General features: G+C 45.3%; 1 protein-coding gene across 1 annotated transcript in view; it reads left to right on the forward strand.

The window, feature by feature from the left end:
* Positions 1-26,136, forward strand: part of epha10 (EPH receptor A10) — a gene marked incomplete at its 3' end in the record, with an annotated part of 143,487 nt that overhangs the window by 116,378 nt on the left and 973 nt on the right. The window contains exons 7-18 of the mRNA XM_084563435.1: positions 373-676; positions 3,097-3,205; positions 9,039-9,164; positions 11,490-11,545; positions 14,864-14,989; positions 16,686-16,871; positions 20,410-20,471; positions 20,956-21,072; positions 21,435-21,521; positions 21,967-22,119; positions 24,559-24,749; positions 24,850-25,014. Of these exons, the coding sequence (XP_084419561.1) occupies positions 373-676; positions 3,097-3,205; positions 9,039-9,164; positions 11,490-11,545; positions 14,864-14,989; positions 16,686-16,871; positions 20,410-20,471; positions 20,956-21,072; positions 21,435-21,521; positions 21,967-22,119; positions 24,559-24,749; positions 24,850-25,014 (1,682 nt within the window). The remainder of the gene's footprint in view (positions 1-372; positions 677-3,096; positions 3,206-9,038; positions 9,165-11,489; positions 11,546-14,863; positions 14,990-16,685; positions 16,872-20,409; positions 20,472-20,955; positions 21,073-21,434; positions 21,522-21,966; positions 22,120-24,558; positions 24,750-24,849; positions 25,015-26,136) is intronic.

The raw sequence follows: 26,136 nt of genomic DNA on the forward strand, positions 1-26,136 counted from the left end.
TTTGATTTGTTTTCTAAAGACTTCACTAATAGAGTCATACTGTTATTAGTGCCTGCATTTTTTTCATCGTTTATTCCCAGAGAGCGGAGCAATGGCTCTTTATTAAAAGCGAGTTAAACTACTCCTCAGCTTGGCCTCAACTCTGCCCGACTCTCTTTCTCAGTAAATACGACCAGAAAAGCCCCTTGATCTCGTTACGGAATTGTCTTGCATATCTCCCAGTTTTTACGAACTGCGCCTTGGAAATGAACAAGACGTGTCACAAATGGATTCCACCTACACCGTCTCACTCCTCCACCTCTCTCTCTCTCTCCTCCCGTTTCTCTCTTTTCTTTGTTTCTCTGCTCCTCGCCTCACTTTCTGTCTCTGCAGGAACAAAAGGATCAGAGTTATTCTACTGTGAAGACTGCCGCCACACGGATTAGTGTCAACAACCTCAAACCTGGCACCACATATGTCTTCCTCATCCGCCCCTTCTCGACGCCGGCCCCCTCCTCGTCCTTGTCCTCCTCCCCGCTCTCATCCTCCTCTTCTTCTTCGCCCTCCTCCTCCTCCTCCGCTTCTTCTTCCTCTTCGTCGTCCTCTTCTTCGTCATCGTCCTCCTCCTCCTCCTCCCCGCCGCCCATTGACTACGGAGCGTACAGCGCTCCCCTGGAGCTTCAGACACTTGGCGAGTGTGAGTAGCCGTTTTACGCCCCCCACCACCCTCTTCCTCCTCCTCCTCACTTTCTCTCCAGCCCCTCCTCTAAGCGCTGCCAGACAGACTGGGATAGGCGGCTCGTGCAGGCACCTGGCCAGCCCGCACAATGAGGCGTGCTGCTAGAGTGAGAGCAATGGAGGGGGGAGACGGAGAAGGGGATGTGACTGTGTCTGAGATTATGTGTGAAGATTCGAGATTTTAGCAGTAAGCTGTGAAATGGTTCTCCTTTGTGAAGGTTTATACTGTGTCCCTGGTGCCACCTCGGGGCCGGGTAGGGATTCTGTGCGTGTTTCATGCCTTGAAGTTCTCATGAATTCCTTGTTTTGAACATATCTGTGTATTAAAGAAACAAGAGTTGTTGAGGATTCATAGAGCTGAGCCTCTTCACACTATTTACAATTTACAATTCATCTTAAGGGGCATAAAGAAAGGAAGAGACTAGCGCCGTAGCGATGAAAACTCTGGCAACACAAAGTGGGCAAGTTGATCTAATCAGAACCTTGAGGGCACATGATTAACGGCTCATACAGCTGATTAATACACAACACAAACACATAGTTCACAGCGAGAACACATCATCCATGACTTTTGTTCTAACCACCAAACCCAACATGCTGAGTAGCAGGGTTGGAACGTTGAGAAAAACCCAGATTGAGCGGCGTCATAGACGTGACTCCAAGAGGAGCTAGCTTCATCCATGCATTAGCAATATTTTAACCCTTTATTAAAGGGTGAGCAACCATATTTGGTAACTTCAGCACACATTTTAAATGCCGTCCTGTGCCTCTCAGTGAGGTTTAGAAGCATGTGGTTTTCACCCAGCCAATCAGAGAAGATCAAGACAACATCCTCAGGTTAAATGTGGTCTGCCAGGTCCACCTCTGCATGAACGCTGAGCGTAACTGCTTTGTTAGGTACCACGAAGAAGTGGCCTAATGTGATAATGTGAATGTTGACAAGTGCCTGAATCAGCACATATGCTCTAACATAGGTCTAAAATACAAGTCTGAATTTGTTTAGAGCAAGGAACCATATATGATTCCTCCAATAACACTCTAGGGTAGAAATTTTGAATTCCCAGGAAGTTCAATGACTGCCCTCTAAACTGTTAATCTTCTCCTTGCTTCAGTTGCACATATACAGGGTTACCCAGGCAACCAGAGTTGGGAACTTCCACTCGTGACTAGCAACCAGCTACAAAGGAATGGGCCATTGAGCAAATCACATTTTTTTCTCAACTCAATCAAAACTTGTGTATTTCTTTTGGGGTTGCACACAAAAGAGTGTTAACCTGCCACATTTACAAAGAACCAGACCTTTTAACTCAAAGGTTTGAAAAAATTACCATTTCATTACCACCGCCATCCCTCGTACTGGTAGGCCTATTTATCGGCTAATTATATTAGTTTTGGTGTATTTTTCTTTTATCTGTAGAAAGTTGGGTGCATTAATTCATACTGACATTTATCAGTATTAATGTAAATGTACCGGGGTTGGCTTTGCAACTAATTTTCCAGTGAAACAACCAGCGAAACAGTTAATAGTACATATTAAAGTCATCAGGAGAATAGAGAAAAGAAACTAGGAAATGTATCGCGCCACCACCAATATAATTAATCACTGTGAGCAAGTGACTGTTCTTCTATAAACACACAACATACATGACTGGATTTTAACCTTATGTTGGGTTTAAATCTAAATTGTTGCACAGGTTGCAAACGGTGTGTTAAGGAGGAGAAACCAAGCAACCGCTGCAACACAGATGAGAGAAAACATGACGACAATGAGTGATTAATAGGTCGACGGCAGCCTTTCTTAAAATAAACCAACATGGATAGGAAATAATAAGAACGGAGAATATGACAACTGGGGAACTAGCTAAAACCTGATGATTATGATAATGTGACATGCTTGAAAGCTCCAACTACAACGGCAAAAAGTGCAATTTACAAAGTGCTGCAGTAATTCTTGTCCTCCGTGTGAATTTAGTGAAGCCCATTGTGTTTGAATGTTACAGGTGGTGGTGGTGGTGGTGGTGTAATATTCTGTAGGAGCGTCTGATGAGAATATTAATAATGTTTGGAAAGTCGTGACTCCCTGAAATAGGGTAATGTCAGTTTACCTGCAATCTAACCAACCACCTATCACATTAATTCAACCCTTAAGGTCATTGCTTCATAATTAGCTCTCATCTCATGTTCTTCTTCACACTGAATACACAGAAGCTGAATATGCGCAGATAGACTACATGCTGGTGTGTTAAATTGCGGTGTGATGATGAGCAAGTACGGTGAAGTGCACAAATGTGCCTGTGGTTCTTTTCCTAGCTAATAACTGTTGTGTATTTAGTTCCGCTAAGGTGTGTGACTGTTTTATTTTTATTTTTTCATTTCCAGTGGCGCTGGCTTCCAGCGAACAGAATCCAGTGGTGATCATTGTTGTGGTGTCCGTGGCCGCCCTGATCATGCTGCTCTCAATGGGAGTCGGACTGCTCATCTGGAGGAGGTAGATATGCAACACGCGGATTTAAAAACATGCGCATGGTTGATTAATCCATTATCCACAAACCATCACAAATCCCGCGGCTCATTCTGCTCATCTCGGATTTGAATGCAACACAAACCAGGTGGAAATGATTCTAAATAGAAATTCTGACTAAACTGTTTACATGGACACTAGATAAAATTATTTGATAGGTACATGTGGTTACTGCACATGCATGAAAACGTCGATCAGAGTAGAACCGTCTTGACATGTATAAGGCGTCTCCGCCCACCATGAAATATCAAGTCTGCTGGAAATATGACCAAGATGGATGGAGATGGACCAATGTTTTCAATGCTGTCTTCCAAATACTGTAGATTCTGGCACTTGTTTGAACAACTTGACGTCTGCTCCTTCAAGAAAAGTGCAGAAAGAAAACAATCTGATCAACCGTTTACATGGTTATTAAGCACTAGGGGTACTACCGACTATTCAACTAGATCAACTAGTCGGTATATTCAATATGTCCAATACATTCTTTCTTTTCTTTTCTTGGAGGGACAGACATCAAGGCGTTCAAACAAGTGTTTAAAGGAGGGAACAAAGTCGGAATCTACAGCATGTGGATGGCAGCATTGAAAACATTGATCCAGCTCCAACAATTTGCTGGTGAATAGACCAGACCTTAGCTGCTATACACGGAAAAGGCTTCAGAGATATATTGCATTGTTTTTTTTTTTATCCCGACTACATTATCCTATGTTACAGCATGCTGTCAAGTACTATTAAACGCTACAGACGGTGCCGATGTATATAGGCTAAACCAGGGGTGCCCATTCTTTTTTGGTTTGGGAGCTACTTTTACAACGACCAAGTCAAAGTAATCTACCTACATATAATAAATACTCTACCCTAAGTCATATTAATTGTTGCTACAGTCTTAAAAGCCCCATCCATCATTGTTTTTATTTTTATTAAGTAAAATTGGTGCACTGCACCTTTAGAAAAAACAGCGCTGTCCCTTTAAGATAGGCAGTAGTCTTGAGTTGTAGTTGTTGAAGTTGTGGATGGCTGCAGATGTGTGCCGCTGAACTGAGGGCATGTTGCAATAAAAAGTAAAAAAAAAACAGGAGGTGACACAGAAGAATGATTAGACTAACATCTAAAACTTTTTTGTCAATGGGATGCAATCTACCCGCACTGCCTTTGCTATCTACCAGTCGATCTGGATCTATGTATTAGGCATCCCTGTGCTAAACTTATCTGCAGCACACAGTATTGATACGCTGTTTATGTCGAGTTCTGTTGTGTTCTATTAGTTGACATTGTTGCTGTGGTTGTAGACCATATTAGAAGTGTCAGACTGACGGCGTCTTGCTTCAATAAACTTGCAGAAAAGCCTCCGTAAGAATTAAGAAATCGGAAGTCGTTCAACCCCCATTAGGCGCTAATATTCTCCTGTTGAAGGGATTATCTAAGGTTTACACCGCCCCTCTCAATCTGGTTCAAAACGACCTTCCGATCAGGCCCATCTGTTCCCATCGAGGCATCTCTATTCAGATTGTTAGTCAAATACTGGTGTCCGTGTAAACTCAACCACTGACTTGCACATGTGTACACGTCACAAACCAAATCATCACATCCATCATCATCATCCAGATTACAAAAACACATCCAAAAAGATGAAGTTCCCCGCAAAAAGAAAGAAACTCGCCATCGTTTAATATGACGACCGCGGCGCCGTCTGCACTCGGGGGAAAACGTTGGCAGGGTCAAAACCCTCTTTGATCTTTTTATTTGGCTTGGAGTTCATCGTTTTTTTTTTCTTTTTTTTCTCCCATCTAATTAGTTTCAAAGAAGTGGGAATTGTGAAACAACAAAGAGACGAGAGGTTAAAGCAGTGTCACTTGCGTAAGGGCCAATACGTGTCCTGCTAAAACCCAGAGTCTGCTTCATCTCTCGGGCATGTTCAGAATCCCATTTTTTAAAAACGGGATTGTGAAATCTTAACATCCCTACACACGGTACATGTTTAACTTTAAAGCAGCACACAGGTGACGACGGCGCCTTCCTTCGCCGCTGCGCTGACCTAATTTCTCAGCGCTGCTCAGTCTAATTAAATCAAGATTCTTTTAAATGAAATAGCATTGCGGTCGCCGTAAGACCATTCAGACTGCAGCAATCAGCCTGAATGGGCCCTGTTTATTTCTAATTAGCTTTAAAGTGGCCGTCTGGTACACTTAGGTCCTGTTTGGGTCGTTTTTTTAAAAGCTGAAGTGCTCGAATTGAACGCGGCCCTCAATCTTCAAAACCAGCCAGCATTAGATAAGGTTACTCCAGCCAGTAAGTTTTATGATAGTTTGGAGAAAGTAGGACAGTTTGAGCAGAAATCCCTGAATAATTAAACCGATTTTTAAGAGTTTAATGAGTGCAGGGAGTGTTACGGCTTGAAACTAAAGACAATGTAGATCAACACAATAAGTGACTAATGCTTTGCACGCTAGTAAATGATTTTATGATATACAGGTTGAGTTATTATCGCTATATATACTTGCATATTTTATTCAGCAGAGCAGATAAATGGGGGCCGGCGCATTTCTGTTTGCATTTCCTGCCACTTTGCTCTTTGACTCGTGTCCAACTCAATACCCTGCCAGCTCGCTTCATACAAGCTTGAAACGCACACACATTCCTAGCTCTCAACGCATGCTCCGTCACACGTGCAGTCGCCATTTGTGACCGCATGCATTTACAATTCACACACAGATCTACATCTCAGTCAGATAAAGTACAGCAGACCTACCGTATAAAGGCAGGACTGTGTTACAAACACCACCAATTCGAGACCCGCACAAACATCCACATGGCAATTGTCGAGTAATCCGGGCGTAGAATGGGTTCTATGCATTCACAGTGGCAACGTACAAATTGGTGGATGTCAGTCAAATACCCTTAAAGGAATATGTAGGAATAGACGTACACACACATACCTATGAAGGCAACAGCCGTGCAGGAAGAAGAGCACATCATGCAAAAATATGCTTATTCTCAGCTCATACATGTAAGCATTTAAATACATTGTTGCTTCGAGGAAAGGCAGCGGCATCATCCCCCTGTGCACAGCCGCCGCGGTATAATAATGCTTATCTTTCTCCCCTTTATTTCCATCACTGCATTCATTGCAAGTGGTCTCCATTGTTCATCGCTGCTGGACCATTAACTAGCTCTTCATGTTTTGCATAGAGACAAAGAGGAAATGGTTTGATGCCTCAATTACCATGCTCGTGTTTGCAAAGACAGCCAGCTCCCCGGCTATGGCTGGAGGGTCTCGGTTACATCGATCTGCCTGCTCGCACAGACGCATGCAAATGAGTTTCCGCCGAGGCGCACACATGAAGGCATGGGCACGGGCGGTCAGATGCGTCCGTGGCATGCGCTCACATCTGCGGGTGTGCGCGGGGATCTAAACTGCAAAAAACACACGGGGGGATTAATTCTCTATTGTTTTCTGTGAAATGGCGTGCATTAGCTTCTGGGGACTCGGCACTGGCCGACTGCGGCGTCTTCTTGACACATCCAAGCGTCTGCTTTGTCTTTTTGCTCGAAATGTGTTGTGTTTGTAAACCAAAGCCCTGTTTTATTCCGTCAGAGCAATAGTCCAATCGTTGGCCTCTTTGAAACGGTCCTTGACATGGCCCGTATGTTTGCAGACGAGCAGTTTTGAAGCTCAATGTGTTGGCTGTGGTCATCTCCATCTTGGCAGCGGCTGAGGTCATCAACCTGTTGCTTAATTCTTAGATAGATAGATAGATAGATAGATAGATAGATAGATAGATAGATAGATAGATAGATAGACAGGGAGGCGTTGTAGAGTCCTAGACAACCTCCTCAACCTATCCTTGGAGCAGGACAGAGACAGCAGCCTGTCACTGAACGAGCTTCTCTGCCTGACTATGGTGTCGGACATTGCTCATGATTTTTGTTCAAGGTCCCAGCATCTGCCGCTGTTGTCAGGGACTCCAGCTCTAGATTGCCCAGCTGCGAGGTGCCCTTCTTCTTAGTGCTGCCTCCCCAGCGCACCACAGCGTAGCTTTAAGCATAACTTTAAGCCTAAATATGAGTAAAATAAGCGAGTTATATAAACATTCAGCATCGTACAGTTGTTATAAACAGGGAAATTAGCTTCGGAGACTTTAGGCCTCAAGAGGCCGTTTGAGGAACTGCACGTCGCCTTCATTTTTCCGTCCCGGAGGTTTGCCGTCCGAGTTCCAGTCCCTTAAATACATTAATCTGACTGTCAAACGAATGGAGTAAAGCTTATGAATTTGCTGTCGATTAACTCACTGATGAATCGACTAATTGCTGCTTCTCGGGCTCAGCATTACAAAGATTAAAACACTCACCGGCTCATCATCAGTCACCGCCACATTACTGTGACATATGTGGAAAATTGTTCAGAACCCACAGAGTAAAATGTGGGGATTAAAAAAAAAAAAAAGTGGAGGGAGGTGATGGGGACGTACGATTAGGTGAGATTTTTTTCCCCTCTTTGAAACATCATCTCGAGACAGACAGACACGCACACGGAGCCCACTGGTGCCTGACAGGGTCTGATTGAGCCACAGTTCCAGGGCATTGCCCAAACATTCTCCGGGAAGCCCAGGCTTGACCGGTCTGCGCACGGGGTTGTTTACCCATCGCCGGCCACAGCAGCAGCGGCGCGTGTTTGCGTCCCGTGACTGAATGTGTGCGCGCGCCCGTGCGGGTGAGTTGCAAGTTATCGGGAGCAGCAGATGTAGAGGAGATCGAGAAGGAAGAGGAGAAGCAGGGAATTAAAGCTGAGGGTCATTTCATAGGGCCAGCGACGCTGCTTTTTGAGAAAAAAAGTTGGATTCTAAAGGGGAAAAGGTCTCGAGCTCAGCTGTACAGTTTCCTCGAATCAGTGCTTTCACGTCTAAGAAAGAAAAAAGAAACCGATGTTTGGTATTTTAGATGGAAAAGCTTCGGTTTTGGAAATACGCATGTTGCTCTTTATTACCACCAGTCAGTTTTTCAACGCCTAAAACTATAAATTATCTTTTGAGTGATGTGATAAAACGCTTATATGGCTGCAGGCGTCATCCCGGTGTAGCAACACTCAGCAGCCGTAGGAAATGTGTTGGATAAAACTCAAAGCGGCTTTATGACGCTCCCTTATTTCCCATGTATTCTGCTCCACATAAATCTCTGCTAGCTTGCTTCATTTTACCTGTCAGCTCTGATCCCGTGTCTGTTCTCTCTAGTGTTACTCATATCGCCGCCATCACTGCACTTTACTCCGGGAGGAGAAGTCGGCCGCCGAGCGGAAAGAGCCTCCACGATTTCCACTAGTTGCACTCGTTCAAATCCGTTCAAAGTTTTCGGTTTTCGCCCCTAAAAACTAAAAATGAAAATAGCCAAAGTGAACATTTGATGAAGCTGAGCTGTCAGTTACAGAATTTGGCCAAAGCACGCGCTTGGCACCCGCACTCTTCCTCCTGCCATCTGGTTCTCGTGCGAGAGTGTGAAATTTCGGAAACCTCTCAAGGGTTCTAGCAATCCTAGAAGCAGTTTATTGACTGCAGGGTGTATTTTCACAATGCGAAACACATAATGTCTTGACGGCAATGGCCAGCGATCTGTGATTATTGTTTCATTTTTGCATGTTTTTTCTTTTTCCGCTGTTGCAAATAAATAGAAGAATTCTATTTGAACTAAATCTGCCCATCAATCCAGAGTTGTTTTTGACTGATCATGTGAATGAAGAGAGCCAGGATTGACGTTGGCACCCCCCCTCCCCCTCCCCCCCTTCCCCCTCCCCTTGTTCTCTTCCCAGCAGCGTCTGCTCAGGCTCTTCCAATGTAACTCCTGCTAGCGTGGTGCTGCTCTCGACCTCCTTCTCCACTCTTCCTCCTCCTCCTCTTCTTTCTCCTCTTCCTCCCTTCACACAGCTGATGCCCAGGTACACTGGCATGTCTGCACTCCCCTCCCTCCCTTCCCTCCCGCTCTTCCATTTCATCCCTGTTTTTCCCGGTTTTCTCTCCCCTCCACGCTTCCTTTTCTTCTTTCTCTTCCTTCCCCTCAAACCAAGAAAATGATAATAAGCCCAAACCGTTTCTTCTTCCTTTTTGTCAAGTTTTTTTTTTTTCTTTTTTAGCCCAATTCAATTTATATCCTCACGACTGTGCTCTTCCATGATATGAAATGAGCTTCAAAAATGTGATGGAGACAGTTACGATTGACTTCAACCCGACCCAAAAAAAGAAGCGACCCTCCAAAGAGAACCGCTTTGCGTCTGCTATTTCATTTTTGTCACATCTGTGACATTTCAAAAAGAGTAATAGAAACGGAATCAAGTCGTGCTGCTTTTCCTTCATGCATTCTTGCCAATTATTCTCCTTTCTTTCCTTCCTCCAAGGCCTGGCTGCCTCCTCGTTCCTTCACTTCCTTTACGCCACTTGACTTGTTTCCTTGTATGTTATTAGTCCTGCGTGGTTGCTGTGTTCGTTCGCCTCTTGTCACTCCCTAAATTTATCCTATAGCTGCAGTGTTTAGCATGCATGCTTTCCATCTTTCTCTCCTTGCTTCCTCCGCGGCCTCCAGCCTCACACTTAATGGCCTATACTGTGCACCACTTCAAGTTCTTCTCCCTTGCATACCCTTCTTCCCAATTACCCTCTTACTGCGCAACCTCTTATTTTCAAGTCACTTCCTCTGCTTCTTCGTATCAGCACTTCCTCACATTTTTTTCCCCTCAATGATTTATCCCCTGATTGCCCTCCTCCCGTTGCCATGTTCCTCATTTGCTCTCTTACCTCTTGCCCTCCCCTTCACTCCACTGCATCTTGTTTCTCCTGGTACAGTCATGCCCTGCGTCCTCGTCTCCCTCCCGTTCCCTCCTTTGCTCCCCTTCCGCTGTGCTCCCTTATCTATTAATTCTTGTCTCCTCTCCCCCCGTCTGATATCTCCTGCCCCGAGGAGTTGTGCTGCATGTGTCTGCTGGTGTGTTTTGACAGACAGGGCCCTGACCTTGTCTAAAACCTTGCTGCAGCGCAGGCTGAGGGGATGTGTCAGCCTCGCCCTCCGCCGCGTCTCCCCCTTATGAAAACGCGCGTGCGCATGCAGAACAGCGGACGAAGGCGCCCGTGCGTGCACACGTGTGTGCAAGCCACGCACATAAACATTACCATGTGCGTATACAGTAGATAGGCAGGCACGCAACGAGAGGCCGTCAGGCTCTCTGTAAACACCCTCTCAGCTGTGCTCTGATTCAGCGGGAAGTGTCGATGTGTTCTGACAGCCGCGTTAACACACGACTTCCCGAGCAGATATATTTATGCTAGGCACAAATGCACACACAGGTCATTAGGCACATCTTCATTTACTGGCTTTCTTTCACCTGATCTTCTGTCATCTCATCTTTTGCATGTTGAGATTGTATTGTTTTACTTATTTTTTAGCCGCAATAATTATTTCCATTCTTACTTTTGGATGTGCAAAGTTGTACGTTCATGAACTTCATTCATTCAAAAATACTACTGAGGAAGATTGGAGCTGGGAGAAATTTATTTAGCATATATCTGACCATGATACATATTTGTCAGAAGAGCCTCTGAATTAGTGTAGATTTTACCTTCAGTAAGTCCTTCAGTCTTGTTTTTTATCCCTTTCTCTAATCCAAGTAAGCGCCGTGCTGGCCAGCCAGATAGACCGCTCCCCACTTGTTACTTACAGTATGTGTGTGTGTGCGTATGTTTGAAGATTGTGTGCGCTTGTACAGAGCCAAGTTTCGCTTCTAAGCCGAAAAGCCATCAGCAGCGAGATCATAGAGAGCTCTCTCCTCTTTAGACCCCCTGTGGTGGGAAAGGATAAGAGATAAGTGTGTGCACATACTGTACGCGGATACAGCACGGTCCACCAAGCACGTATGTGTATTCACTACTTGCAACAGTCGCTCACGGTGAAACAAAAACAACAGTTTTATCAGGTCCGGGGCTGCCGGTGTACGTGTGTCGCTCGCTCGGTCCAACGGGCTCAGCCTCAGATCTTTCTGCTGCTCGTCGGCCGCGTCAGATCAGGGGTCTTTCTGAATGCCTCTCCGCATCCTTTCTCCACTATCAATACTCTTGTCGTCGCCTTCTCTCATCTGACAGTTATTGCTCTTTTGATCCAATCTATTATGCTGCAAGATAAACGGCAGCAAATGTTTGTGTTTTGCCTGTGTCTGCCAAGTGGGATAAAAAAAAAAGAAACACTGTCTGATGACCGCCTTTGTTTCTCGTTGCAGACAATGCGGCTACAGCAAAGCTTCTCAAGAGGGAGACGAGGAGCTTTACTTCCAGTGTAAGTGACTCCACTCGTCGCTCTGTATGTCGTTCTACTGTATTGTGTTTGTACGTGTATAACCTGTACGCGTGTTTCCTCTCGCACCTCCTGCAAGACATGCGAATCACACACACACATGCTCACGACTTTGAGGCATTAAGCAGTGCCACGGCATTAATTCTTAATTCCGAGCGCACGCTTAGCCGACTCTGAGCACACTGACGCACTCCATTAGACGCCGTGTGAGTTTGATGGGGAGAGATTGAAAACGGGAGGAGGGGAATGATAAAGAGGGAGGGGGGAAAAGAAGGAAGGGTGGCAAAGGCTGCAGAACAAGGCAGCAGTTTAAAAAACAACAACTCCAGAACAGGATGTTAAATGTTGTATATCATGTTGTACAAGGTTGTAAATGCGTATTTTTTTTTTATTTTTTTTTTACCTCAAAGCTCTCAATAAGCGTTTTGTTTGACAGTGACAGAATGGAACTAGTTTGACATATCTCTTCCCGTTTGTGCGTATCCGTGCGTGTCACTGCTTTGCTAATGTTGTACAGTATGTGTGTGTTTGTGTACACAGTTTCAGTGTGTGCGCGCGCTCATTTGCGTTGTTTAATCTCCCAGCATGCTGGGCCCTCTGGAGAGGTTTGGAGCACTATGCCTGATGAATAATGAGCCGAAGCCATGCGGCTGGGAATTAAATCTGCCCAAACAAAGACATGCCAACAGCTGACATGCGCGCAACACACACAGTAACACACACACATACACACATGCACATTTTTTGGCCTGCTTTTCAAAAAGCACACGCACACACTTTTCTTTGTAGGACACGGACACTCGCATAAATAGACACAATTTAACACGTTTTTTTGTTATCCGACACAAAGTCCACTTCCTGTTCCATGTATGTGGACACAGCACAGCGTGCTCTTGTGGAGCCGCCTTTCTGAGAGCAGGAAGGGTGCAAAGTAGGGGGTGTCACGTAAGCCTGATTTTTACTTTTCTCCTCCCCATCTGTTCGCCTGCCAGACTCTTAAAACACATTCTACAACCATATATTAATGCGGAAGGGCAAGAGAGGAAAGAGAGGAGTGGATAAATGAGTCAGTGAGCAATAAAGCGGAGGAAGGAGGAGGGGAGAAGGGAGGGGAAATGAGCGAGCGGAGGGCGCCGTGAGAAGGTGGAGGGATGGAGAGCTAAGAGGTGAATTGGCAGAGAAGGGGAGACTCATCATGAGTGACACTGCTCAGAACATTAGTTTTATGTCACCGTACGTGACCTAGAAACATGCAGCTGGGTGGGTGTGGGGGCGGGGGGCTGGGTGGAGAAAAAAGCTCAAGACTCATCTGCAATCTCCATTAATAGATACCATCCATAGTCTGATTGCGAGTAAGAGAGCGACGACGAGGGATGGTGTCGAGGGAAATGAACGGGGAGCGATACCGAGGCACGATAAGGAGTTTGTCGCCCTTTGTCTTGAATGAAAATATTTGTGGCTGAGCATGTTCGCTCGTCTGCAGCCCACTGAAGGTTATGCAGCCAAGTGTGAATATGTTTCCCCCCCTCAATCCCTCACGAGGGCGACACAGTTAACCCTGAAACTAATCAGCTGCGCGGCCAATGAAGCGTTATCACGGAGGGTTGTGTATGTTTGTGGTCATTTTCGGGCCATATTGTTCGTTTTTTTTAAGCCGTGCAGGCATCCCCCTCGTTTATGTGCCATGTGTTTGAGAGTCCTGTTTGACAGAAAAGAGTCTTCGATCTCCCACTCAGCCCGAGCTTTGAATAGAAAAGGTTTCATTTGCCTCATAATTGCGCTTTTAGCTTTATTTGTCGATGTGTGTGTGTGTGTGTGTGTGTGTGTGTGTGCGCACGTGCTTTTGCACAAACACATCTCCGAGCGCTTTTATAAACAGAAGAAAGCGCGTGGGTGCGTCGGATCAATAAGCCGTTATGAGGCAGCCAGTGTAGGATCCCTCAGGTCGATCTGGAGCTGTAATCACATTTCAGAGCCGGGGTCCCGCTTTTGCGAGAACCACCAGACCTTTTTTCCCTGGAAAGATTGGCTTTAACGCGCAGCACCGCAGGTCGAAGGTCATCTAATTGCGGACTGTTCTCCACTGGTTAATAGCTATTGGCTAGTGTATTTGCTAGTTGTTAGCGTTCAGTAAATACAACAGGCAGTTGATAAAGAAAACAAGCGGCTCATTGAGAAAGCAGGTAGTGTTTCTGGTTAGCCGTGTACAGTTGGGGTCAATATCGCTTTCATTTTTAAATGTCAGTTGAAAATTCCAATTGTTGCGTCTCATTTGGTGATATTAAAAGAGGTCCTTGCAAGAAATTAGGTAAAGTAATTGAAACCTCTTTGTGTGTCGGACAGAGAAAGGTAAAAAGATTTGTCTATTAAGTCTCCAAGCTAGGGTTTTAACTGACATTAAACTCTGATAGCTTGTATGTTAACGTGCCTTGCATCACTTATCAAGCTTCATATTGTGGTCTCAGGCCATGTGGTTATGTGAGTTTTATTTCATGTCCACAAGTTGTCATTTTCTAACAACAAAGCATCAAACCGTCAAGTACCGTGACGCTTAAAGGGTTCTCTACCGTGTCCCAGTTTCACAGTAGTTACAACACAACACCATTCAGAGCCTTGTGGACTGAATAAATCCTTGCTGAGGAAACCTGGAGTCAGACTTGAGCACTTACCTCTCTGCTAGTTTGCAAGGTCAGAAGACATAATAACGGAGAATTCGACAAGCACTGAATACAGTAATGGAAGTGTATTGTATCCTTTCAATCATATAAATCATCCAAAAATCAGGCCTTGTCGTTTGGGGTTACGTTTAATTATTAGAAAGTGTCTCCCTGGTAAAACTCCTGGTATAGTTTTCTGTCTCGAGGTCAAAGAGCTAGGGCTCCTAGGCCGAGCACTTTGCTTTGTACTGCTGAAATCTTTCAACGGCATTCTTTGTTGAAAGAGGCAGAGACACCAATTTCTCTGATTGTAGACCTCTATAGAGCACAAAGAGAGGCAGACATCAGAAATGTTTTGCTTTGTGATGACTCAGGGGTACAGCCAGGGTCACAGACATCCTTTATGCTAACACGACAGTTAGGTAACTATGTATTTGCTCATACGCAGTTTAATGGTATCCGAGTTTGGTTCTTTTTCATCTATTTTGTGCTTCACGAGGACAGACGTGCTGCCGCTGGGCGCTTCAGACCTTTATCGTGTGTTCGGACAAGCACGGGCACCATAAATAATGCACCGATCTACAAAGTGTGGAAGTCTCATAAACCGTTGCCTTATATTGCGTATTTCTGTTTTGTTTTGTAGTCAAGATCCCGACACGGAGGACGTACATTGACCCAGAGACCTGTGAGGATCTGCTCCAGGCTGTACACGCGTTTGCCAAGGAGCTGGACAACTCGAGCATCAAGATAGAGAGAATTGTGCACACAGGTACGTGGTTGTACCAACGGCAGGGTTTGAAAAGCGAAGACAGTGATGTGCCAGACACTGCAGTCCCTCAAATGTCCACTTGAGGCAGGCTCAGAAAAAGGGAACCAAGAGTTTACAACAGAAATAAACATGTTTACAGCCCGGCACAAAAAGCTACAACTATTTCCCCCATTTCAAACAAAAAAAACTTAGATATTGACAAGCTCTGTTTGATTTGCATCTCGCCAGAAATGTAACTACACGTCACAGCAACGCTAACTGCAACACTTGTGATTTGTCCAAAATGCATTTCCTCTTCCACGTCTCTCAGCTACTCAACAGTACAAAAATATTATTAAGATGCCGCACCAGTGCACGAGTATAAATCCTTACAAAGGCGTAGGCTACCTCTCCAGGCTATGCCGTCTGCTCTGCGTAGATCAATTGCAGGAGTATAAATCAAGCTTTAGGCTTGCTACATACATACGAGAGAATCGAGAAATTTGTTCTCGCTCCTAGGGCCGCAAGAACACGAACAAAGTTTGTTCTGACCAGGTCATTTATACTTCACGAGAAACTCAAGTGCCGAACTCAGGGTAAGTCCTAATAGGGCCCTCCCACTGCATCATACGTCACATGCGCTAAGCATTGTGGGAGATGCGGGAGGTGGACGACGAGAGGTACTTCTCTTATTATTTTTGGATGTCGACCCCTCATTTTGACAAGAATGTCCGTCGGTTCACATCGTTCTTTCAGCATGTACCCACACACAGTATCACAAACTGCGAATATAAGCATTTGGGAGCTAATATTCGCCTGGTTGACGTGTCGAGAAAGCTGCAGGAACTACCAAACGGGGGTTGCTAGAACAAATGTCTTGCTTCTCGCGGAGTATGGCAAGATGGCGAATCCCAAAACCACCACACTGAGCTTCAAAACTGCTTTTCAGAAATCCGATTGGAGACATCACGTAGGGTTTGCTCATCTTTATGTACATGGGAACAAATATAAAATATTGCCGGTTGGCTAAGTTGACGTTGAAAAAGGAGAATTAAGCAGCAAAAGCTAAAATATCCTGCCTGATATCCCAGTATGGGTCAGAGCTACTGACACAATTTTCCACTATTTTCACAGCCTGTTACATACAACAACCATTCTTCACCAGGCTACCATTTCTCTTACCAAATATGGGGATAATGACAATAAATCTCAAACGTAACAGTCCACAGGCAACTAAATGTATTATTTTTTCACTTTCCGTCAGCCTGCCCTGAAACAAATTGGAGAAACCAGTTCAATCAGTCTGGCAACTTACTGATCTTTGTCAAAATCGAAGCTCCGCGGCTCTGGCTGTTATATCTGACTTGTCTCCACTTGATGCTTCACTGTTTCACCTGCACCCTACCCCATCTTTGATCTTTCTTTGATCCCTTTATATTTCACGTCTCCCTCTCCCTCAGTAGTGTCTGTCCATTTGCGTCATCTCCTTTTCCTTACCAATATGTTAGTATTTCTCCATCTGGTGCTGCTCCAACCTTTCCCCCCTCTCCCTGATCCCCCCCTTCTGTCCAGCCCCCGATTAATTTTCTTCTCACTGTCTTTTGATCTTTGTGCAGTTTGACCTGCAGCACCCTGTCCTTTTCTCCGTCCCCTTCTTTTCTTGTTGCGCGTCAGCTGATAGCGACGGTGACCTCTGCTTGTCCGTCTCCCTCCACAGGCGACTTCGGGGAGGTGTGTCGCGGCTGCCTCAAGCTGCCCAGTAAGAGAGAGCTGCCTGTGGCCATAAAGACGCTAAGGGCCGGCTGCTCCGACAAACAGCGCCGCTCCTTCCTCAGCGAGGCCGGCATCCTGGGGCAGTTCGACCACGCCAACATCATCCGACTGGAGGGCGTCATCACCACCGGTAAGGAAGAAGGGAGGGAGGGAGGGAGGGATATTAAGCAGAAAGCAGGAGGCGAAAGGCAGTTTGGGAGTGAGGCGATACCACTGGGAAAAGAATGGAAAAACAACGGAAAGTAGGTGAAGATGAAAGAAGGCACGTAGAGAGGGGGGAGAAATCCTAGGATCAAGGGAGAATGGAACAGTTTGAACACCTCCACTATTATTAAAGGGGTTCATTACCTCCATTACTGAAGGAAGTGATGCTGTAGGAAAGACGGAGCGAGATTTTAATAAAAGGAGAATTAGAATTCGACCATTTTAATATCCCACATGCAGCGGGGGTCGCCACTTCTGGTGAAAGGGAGGCGTAAAGGCAATGGACTGGAGAGGAAAGTATTGGGCGGAGGGCTGGGACGCTTCCGACCACTTCAATATCAAGCGCGAGGAGGGGGTCAATGCTCGCAGCAAAGAGGGCAAGACCGGAGGATGGAAAAAGACAAAAAGTTTGAAGAGCAGAGAGCGGGGCGAGTGGATGCTAGCAGCAGCAGCAGCCAAGCCGACATCAAGGCCCATTTTCCGCTGACAGATAGCAATTGAGGTCCAAGAGCGAAAACTGGATGGAAGGAGCGCGAGGGGGAAAAAAAAAAAACTCAAAGGGAGGAGACGGAGGAAAGAGACATGAGAGACAGAGGAGATGAGATAGAGGTTAATGGGAATGGCAGGTGAAGGGAGAAGCTTTGAGGAGTTTGTGGAGTTTTTGTTGCTGCCGCGGTGATGCCGTTTGCGGCGAATGTGCGAGCGCGTGTACGTGTGGGCACGGTGCCCCGACACACTCTGCGCTCAGTAGGATGGCAGCAGATGTGCAGGGTACAGTAATTGGTGCTAGAGACCCAGCGGGGCCCCGAGACACACTCCAATCTCTCCCACCGTCTCTCACACACACACATATTCGCAGACGACTCACGTGCGTGCTCCCTCATGCACAAAAAGGGCGGACCCGTCTGCGCGCTCTCACTATCGCTGACACACACACACACACCTGCTCGCTTGCTTCCTCGCTCGGCGTGAAATTCCGAATCCCTGCGCACAAAAAGTACACCCGCACACCCACACGCTGTTAGACTACAAATCACCTGATTTACATCACTTACCCCCCCACCTGATTCTCCATCCCTCCAACACACCTCCCTCACCTGCAAACAGCACCCGCTTCCCTATAATCTCCCCGTTTTTTCACCGTAATTCAGCATAATTATATAAAATACGGAAGTGTGATTAATTACCTGCATGAAAGAAACATGGGAGTGGTTTGCAGAATATATTTTCATGTGCAAGAGTTCTTCTTCCTATAGTAGTAGCAAATCCTATAGCCTGACAATACCTTGACATATACGTCGATCAGGCATAACATTATGACCACTGACAGGTAAATAACACTGGCCATCTTGTGACAATTCAGTGTTCTGCTGGGAAACTTCTGGACCTGGCATTCATTCATGTGGATGTTACTTAGACATGTAGCACCCACCTAGACCAGACCAGGCACCCCCACCCCATAGCAATGACACTCCTTGATGGCAGCAGCCATCCCCAGCAGGATGCAGCCTGACACAGACACACACACAAAAACGGTTTGGGAACAACTCAAAAAAACATGAAGAACAGCACAAGGTGTTGACCTGGCCTCCAAATCTACTAGATCCCAAATTGATCAAGTATCTGTGGGATAATCCACAGAGGCCCCTCCCCTCAACCCCCCTCAGAAGGCCCATGTCCACTCTCTGATGAGTCACAACTGTTTTGGAGGCACAAGGGAGACCTACACAATATTAGGAAGGTGGTCTTAATGTTATGCCTGATCGGTGTAGATACAGCTGAAACTAACAGATGGGAGCATCTTATTGTATCTCTACATAAACCATCTTGCCTGACGGTGAGGAGAAATAAGGAGTCTTGCAGAATTACATAAAGACTCCCCAGAACTGTTTTGAAGGCACAAGGGAGATCTACACAGTATTAGGCTAACTGGTCATAATGTTATGCTTGATGGGGGTATAATAACAGTGGCTCCAACAAATGTGTGTTAAATGGTGTCACTGTATGTATTTGAACATACAACTCTGATCAAAAATGGGGAGTGGGAGTAATAGGGGTAAGATAAAATGGTGGCTATAATTCAACTGTTCTGACTGAGTTAAGTTTTGTTTTATTGTACAACAATAATATAATGAATTGTGGTATCTTTATACGGTACAATAGTTTCGGTGAGTTGCATGCCAAAAACAGGGGCTGCATATTTCCATGGAGAGAATAAAAAGGAGGCCGATACCACTGAGCAACCGGCGTGTGTCTCTGCACCGCAGCCGTTGGCTCAGGCGGCAGTTTGTGTAATGCAAGAAAACAAGAACCTGTAAGAAAATGTGACATTTTCCCACCTGAATTAGCGGATACGTCAGTTTCCATTAGCCGCCCCGGCGCCCTGATGGAGCCCACAAAAGCGTCAGTTATGCCACACAGAGTCTGACGCGGCGGGGTGCAGCTAAGTTCAAGCATCTTCTTTTCAGTATCTAATCAAAGTGTGACTTACAAGTGTTTAAGGCTGTCTAAGCGTCTCGTGTGAGGGAGCACGCACTTGGATCTCACTTAGGTCTCTGCCACGTGTTCAGCTTTGCCTTCCACCCTTTTCACATTTCAGTCAGCGTTTTCAAACATCTAAAGCTCTGCGTGTCTCTGGCGGGTGACAGTAGGACGTACGCCGTGTAGCTGAATGCTGAACCACAGATTCACCGTCCAACTCGCGTTATCTACACGATGACTGGCACATTATAGAAGCATCTCCAGCTCACGTCTCCCACGGTGTTGTTGCTAACCTCTCCAAATGGCTCCTTAAAAGCCCAGTCATATCGGCATAATATGAATCGCGGATATTGCAAAGCCAAGTTATTAAAAATACGCCTGCAAAAAAAAAAAAAAACTGATCAGCCTATCATCCCATCTCTGGATAATTGCGGAGCGGAGTTGTTTACATATCCATCAAGGTTTATCTTATTGTCTCAACCTCTCATAATCCTCTCCTCCTTTCCCGTCTCCTCCCGACTGCTGCAGCCTTATTTTTTCCTCCTCTGTGCACTTCATAGCGCTGCTGGATCCCTGCCATCTGTGCCTTGGCACACTGTGTGTATTTGCGCGAGCGCGCACATGTCGTGTGTATGAACGTGCGCGCTCGGGCCGTGCTGGTGCATGATGTGTGTGTTGTCACGCGCGGGCATGATGCGTGCGTGTGTGTGTGAGTGTTTCAGGGTCGTTAAACTTGCTGAGACAGCCAGGGCAGCACACAGGTTCTCCCAGCTTCACTACAGTTCACTGGGTGAAGAATGGCTTTGCACAACGCCTGGCGCGCCGGCAAGTGGACTGGACTCACTTTATTCCCTCCCCTCCCCTCCCCTCTGCGTCTCTATTACCTCGCTATCATTTTTTTTTTTCTCCTTTCATTTATTCCCACAATTTTAATCCGATTTCACTTCACTCTGTCGTGCTCTTTGTGTGTTCCTTTCCTCCAGGCAACACCATGATGATCGTGGTGGAGAGCATGTCTAACGGCGCCTTAGATTCCTTCCTTAGGGTATGTTTTCTTCTTTCTTTCTTACCCCATATGTGTGTGTTAAATTAATTTATCTTAAATGTATATTGCAGATGTGCTCGCTCATTATCCAGACAAATTAAGACTCATTATTGTCTGTTGTCTCGGAGCCGCTTCGCAAATGAGGCTTTTTGTTCCCGCCATTCTAAATTTCCCCGTTATTATAATGCAATCCTGAGGCGGCAACACGTGTGTTTGTTGCAGTAATAAGGAAAACATAGCATAATTAACGGCACAAGGGTGGAGTGTTTCCGCTCGGAGAAGCGAGCCGCGGTTCATAATGATGTGAATTAATGGCCTCTTTGTTTTTTATTCTCCAAATAAAGAGATTCAGCTCAGTGGGCGCAGCGTTGTACTGTAGGAACAGATGTGTTGGCTGTTTTAAATCTCTACGTGCATACTGCGCACAGCCACCAAAAATGTCGCCTCCGCAATCCAACTCTTCCCTGATTTCCGTCCTCCTCAGAAGCATGAAGGCCAGCTGAGCGTCATGCAGCTGATGGATATGCTGACCGGGGTGGCATCGGGGATGAAGTACCTCACCGAGATGGGCTTCGTCCACAAACGGCTGGCCGCGCACAAGGTAAGGGAGCAGGTGGGGGGAAATGATGGAGAACAGGGTGCGGCGTGATGTATGGCTCGGGCTGTTACGGGTTTTTGCAGGTGGCTCACGGAATTTGTTCTTGTCCGCGGACATCCCCGACGATCGACCACCTGCAGGGTTTTATTTGAGGGATACATGGTCAAAAATGTGTTTGTTTTTTCTCTAAAAGTCTGTCAAACTGCAAATACGTGCAGTGGTCATGCCGTGGAAAATGAGGAACATTTGTTCTTGTAAACAATCAATTGTCTCCTGTGCGATAAGAGCTTCTCCCACCAGCGTGTTGAGCTCTCATTCCCCTCCAAACGCGAGCCATGCTAATCAGTTTGTTTTCCCGCTCTCAGGTGCTGGTTAACTCCAATCTGGGCTGCAAGGTATCCGGCTTCAGACCTCTTCAGGAGGATAAGATAGAGGCTATCTACACCACGCTGGTAAGGGGGGAAAACATGGCGATAATGTGAGCTACGCCCGCGACGTGGACTGGATTTGGTGGATTCTGGTTTTACGTCCTGCTTTCCTAATTAATGACCCTAAAAGCAGCACAATGCCCGGTGGTGGAGTGTGCACACACGTGGCCCCGCTTTTTAATGAGCCTAGACCAAATGAGAGTTAACATATGTCACGTCAGGTTCAGGTGAGGTGATATTATCGCGCTTTCGGCTGGATAAAAAAATAAATAAATAAATATGCAGTGATTTATTTCCCTGGTTATTTTAGGATCTCACTCAAGGTGAACCCACTCTCCAAATGATTCTTTTGATCTTTTCAAAATATGCTCAAAGCTTTTCAAAGAGAATATTAAAGCTTTACTTTTCTGAACTCTCCGCACCCTCTCACTCCCCGTCTTACCTCCCCTCCTCTTCTTCTCTCCTCCAGCACGGAGGGAAGAGCGTGGTGCTGTGGACCGCTCCCGAAGCGATCCAGTACCACCGCTTCTCCTCGGCCTCAGATGTCTGGAGCTTCGGCATCGTCATGTGGGAGGTCATGTCCTACGGAGAGAGACCCTACTGGGATATGGGCAACCAGGATGTAAGTGGAGGGAAACGAGAAGAAGAAGAAGGAGGGAGGAGGGGGTGCTTTAGAATTCATCTCTCCGCTCAGTTCCTTTTAGCCCCTCTATCACTTTCTCCACTTTTTCTATTAATATCTGCACTTCACCATCCTGCCTCTCTCTTTCACCTCCCTCCGATGCTCTTTATCAATGAACTCTCTATCCGTGCCCAGCATGGATCTTATTAGAAGAAAGCCAAGAAGCCACAGTACCTCAGAGAGCTTTTGCAGGGCATAAGTCCCCCTCTTTAAGTCTGCATCAGCTCCATGACCAATCCTGTTTTCTCTTAAGGACGCGTTGACCCCCTTCCAGTGGCCACCGCCTGTCCCCGAGTGCCATCCTGCTCTTAAAAGTGTTTAAAATCCCTCTGGAGAAAATTCAGCCTCTTTATAGAAATGCAAAGCACTTGCTATTTGAGGGAAGAGATTGTCCAGTTGATAGGACCCCGCTGCTCGTCACGAGTAACCTGTTATTTCCGAGTCAGTGTGGGTGGCTGCTCCGTTCTGCACTCCCACCTCTTTTTTCCTCCAGTGAAAAAAAAAAAAAAAAAAAGCTTGTTTTTAATTCTACTTTCGGAAGCAAGTCTTCTAAAGTGCAGTTTGAAAGCGTGATACAAGTCTTCTTATGAGACAATAGATGGCAGATTGTTCTTTCTCTGCTGCGACTAATTTTCTTTTTTTTTTTTAATGAGGGCGACACTCACAAGGCGTTGAGGAAGAGAGTGATATTTTTAAGAGTTATTATTGCTCATCAAGTCCAAAGGCTTCATCATGCTAATGCCCTCTCAAATTACTGTCATCATAAAAATAATGCCTTCGCTTTATGCGGCAAGGTGCGCCGTTAAGAATGCAACGAATTATTAGCGTGTCCCATTTTTGAATGTCCAAAATTAATATGCATGACTTATTCAGCAGGAACAAGAATAGCAAGCGTTGAGAAACCTTTTTTTTTTTTTTTTTTTTTTGGTGCCCTTTTATAAAGCAGGGAAGAAAGTTTCGTCTCGTCTCAGCCTGGTTCATATTATCAAACTTTCCAATTGAAGGGTCAAAGGTCAAGCTTGTAGAGCGGCGGGGATATTAATCCACTTTAAATTGATACATTATATCGTAACGGAATTGTTGGTCGGCCTGTCCACCTGTGATCCATCGTGCCCTTTACCTACCGACTTTGATTAAATGGAAAATGTCAAATGCTGAAAAGCATTTTATGAATGCTCTTTAGTGAGATAGAAGCTTAAGGGGCTGAGAGAGGACGGCGGGAGAGGGGCAGCGGGCGCGCGGCGGAGAGGAGAGAGCGTTTCAGGAAATAATGCCGCTGATGGATGTCATTTTTTGTGATTATGCGCTGACTTTATTGCCTCCTTTGCTTTTCAGGAGATTGTATTTCTTAGAGTGGTTCGGTGGGAGGATACACATGTCCCTGGATGCACTGAGAGGAAATCTCTTACGAGGTGTTCTGGTGAATGGTTTTTGAATGGGGACAACATTAGTTTGATGGAGCAGTAAAGAACGTTCGGGGAAGTCTAGAGGGATGCTTTCAGGCTCGGCTTTTTTTTTTTGTTTTTTTTGAAGACAGTGCGATTTAACAGGATCAGATGAAAAACGCTGAGCGGAGAGGAATCATTCATTTAGTAGTTTATCTAGAGTGCATCAGGTATTAAATGAGCCTCTGAGAAAGAAGTGACTTTTATGGTCTGTTTCATTCCTTTGATTCCTCTGCTAGTTCAAACCTGTTCTGTGTTGGCTTCGCGGCGTACCATATTAAAGGAAATTAAAAAGTTAAGACTCCAGTTTTCTGCTGATAGGAGCTAAGCTATTGTGATACCCTGTCAAATATCCTGTGAACTAATCATAGGAGACACTGAATATCCTGTTAAAACGACCTTGCACTTTTCAGACAGGATGGATTTTGTTCAGCGTTCACATTTCTTCTCCTTCATAATAGTTGATTATTTGCTGCACAGTTTGGGAATTGTTGTTTTTGCTTTAAGGCAGATTTGTATTCGGCTCATGTCGGGTTTGCTAAATCAGTCCTCCTTGTAAGGTCACCTTAAACAGACGCCGTCTTACTGAAATGCAAACCATGCAACGGACATTATAGGTAGTGTAATTAGAGACAGGAGAAAATGAAAGCCCCAGCACTTTTCTGCTCTTACTTATTCACGTACAACCTGTACTGTCCAAATGCTTCTATTCCTGGCAGCCAAGTAAGTCCACTGTAAAGAAAAAAAATATGCACTTAAGTATCTTATGCAACTTTTTAAGCAGGACAAAACTTTTCTGCTTCCTTATTCACCCCTCCTACCCTGCACCACCATTCATGCTCTTTAACTATGTATCCAATTATACTATAAGCACTGGAAAGTCACAATACTAATCTCTAACCTGATATTATTGATTTCCCGTTCCTGTGCGTAGGTGATAAAGGCCATCGAGGACGGGTTCAGGCTGCCCGCTCCAGTTAACTGCCCTCAGCATCTCCATCAGCTGATGCTGGACTGCTGGCAGAAGGAGAGGACGGAGAGGCCCAGCTTCAGCCAGATCCACTCGGCCCTCAGCAAGAGCATTCGCTCGCCCGACGGCATCGGTTCCTCCACGCTGGCGCGCAGGTACAGCCCAGCCCAGCGCCGCTCTGCCGGCTCAGTCGATTTGCAGAGGTGAATATTGTCCGTTTAAGCCAATTTTAAACCATCTCTCTTATTTCTCCAGAACCTTGAGTTCATCCATCACGCTAGCAGACAGGCCTCTCCCCTCCTTCCCGTCCTTTAACTCCGTGGGAGAGTGGCTGGACGCCGTGGACATGGGCCGGTACAAGGACAACTTCACTGCCGCGGGATACTGCTACTTGGAGTCTGTGGCGCGAATGACTGTCCAGTGAGTAGCCATATACAGTCCATGACCTTTCACTTGCACTTTTACAAACAGGGTGGCTCAGCAAAATAATAAGAGCAACGGGCAATGAAGAGAACTACTCAAAACCACTGTAGATAATGATCTTTATTTATTTAGGGGTTATCCAGTTATTTATTTTTATTTATTTATTTTAAGGAAAAAACATCTTTAGCTTCAAGCTTCTCAATTGTGGAGATTTACAATTTCTTTTTCTTCTAAAAGCAAACTTATTTTGATATATATTGTGGTAACTTGACACGACTAATGGCTGAATCCTCAAAATAAAAGGTAAACATGAAAGAGGAACAAAATTTGTAAAATTTAGAGCAGCAATCTGCATTTTCTCTGCACATTTAAACTGGGACTAGACTAATAAACAGTAACTAATGTCTGCACTTAGACGTTTTGTTGTATTTAAGTAAACTCTGAGGTACTTGCTCTTTATTTGAGCACTTTGTATTCATGCTGCTTTCCAGCAGGAGATACTCCACTACATTTATCTCACAGTTGTTGCTACTAGGTACTTTATAGCACATTGGGACAGTGTATAAAATAAGTAAAATCAGCTTAAATATTCAAACATGGCTTGCATCTAAACGCGTCTGTGATAATAATTCTATATTATTATCAGTATAACAGAAAAATTGGATGCAGACAGAGCACATTTTGGTGTACGTTTGGCTGATGATATATCATTATGTGCTTTATTTTAATAAGGTTTGGAATGAGTGAATGACTTTTACTTATAGCAGAGTATTCTTAAATGGTGGTATTCATACTTTCAGTCAAAGAAAAATCCTTCTTCCACAATAGCTTCAAGTTTCAGTTGTGAATAACAAGTAACTAAGATCTATTGTTTTATAACAATGGCGTAAAGTAACATTTAGCAGATGTGGGCAGTAGACGAACGGTAGATGAGTGAATGATACCTCTGAGGTCATCAACCTGTTGCTCAATGCAGCCACATTCATAGATAGATAGATAAATAGATAGATAGATAGATAGATAGATAGATAGATAGATAGAAAAGCGCCATTACGTTAACATTAGCAGGTGTTTGAGGGAGGCTTACAATCAGAATGTGTTAGCTTGAATGTTTTTGAC

The sequence above is a fragment of the Chelon labrosus genome (genome assembly GCF_963514085.1).
Source record: "Chelon labrosus genome assembly, chromosome: 16".
NCBI lineage: Eukaryota > Metazoa > Chordata > Actinopteri > Mugiliformes > Mugilidae > Chelon > Chelon labrosus.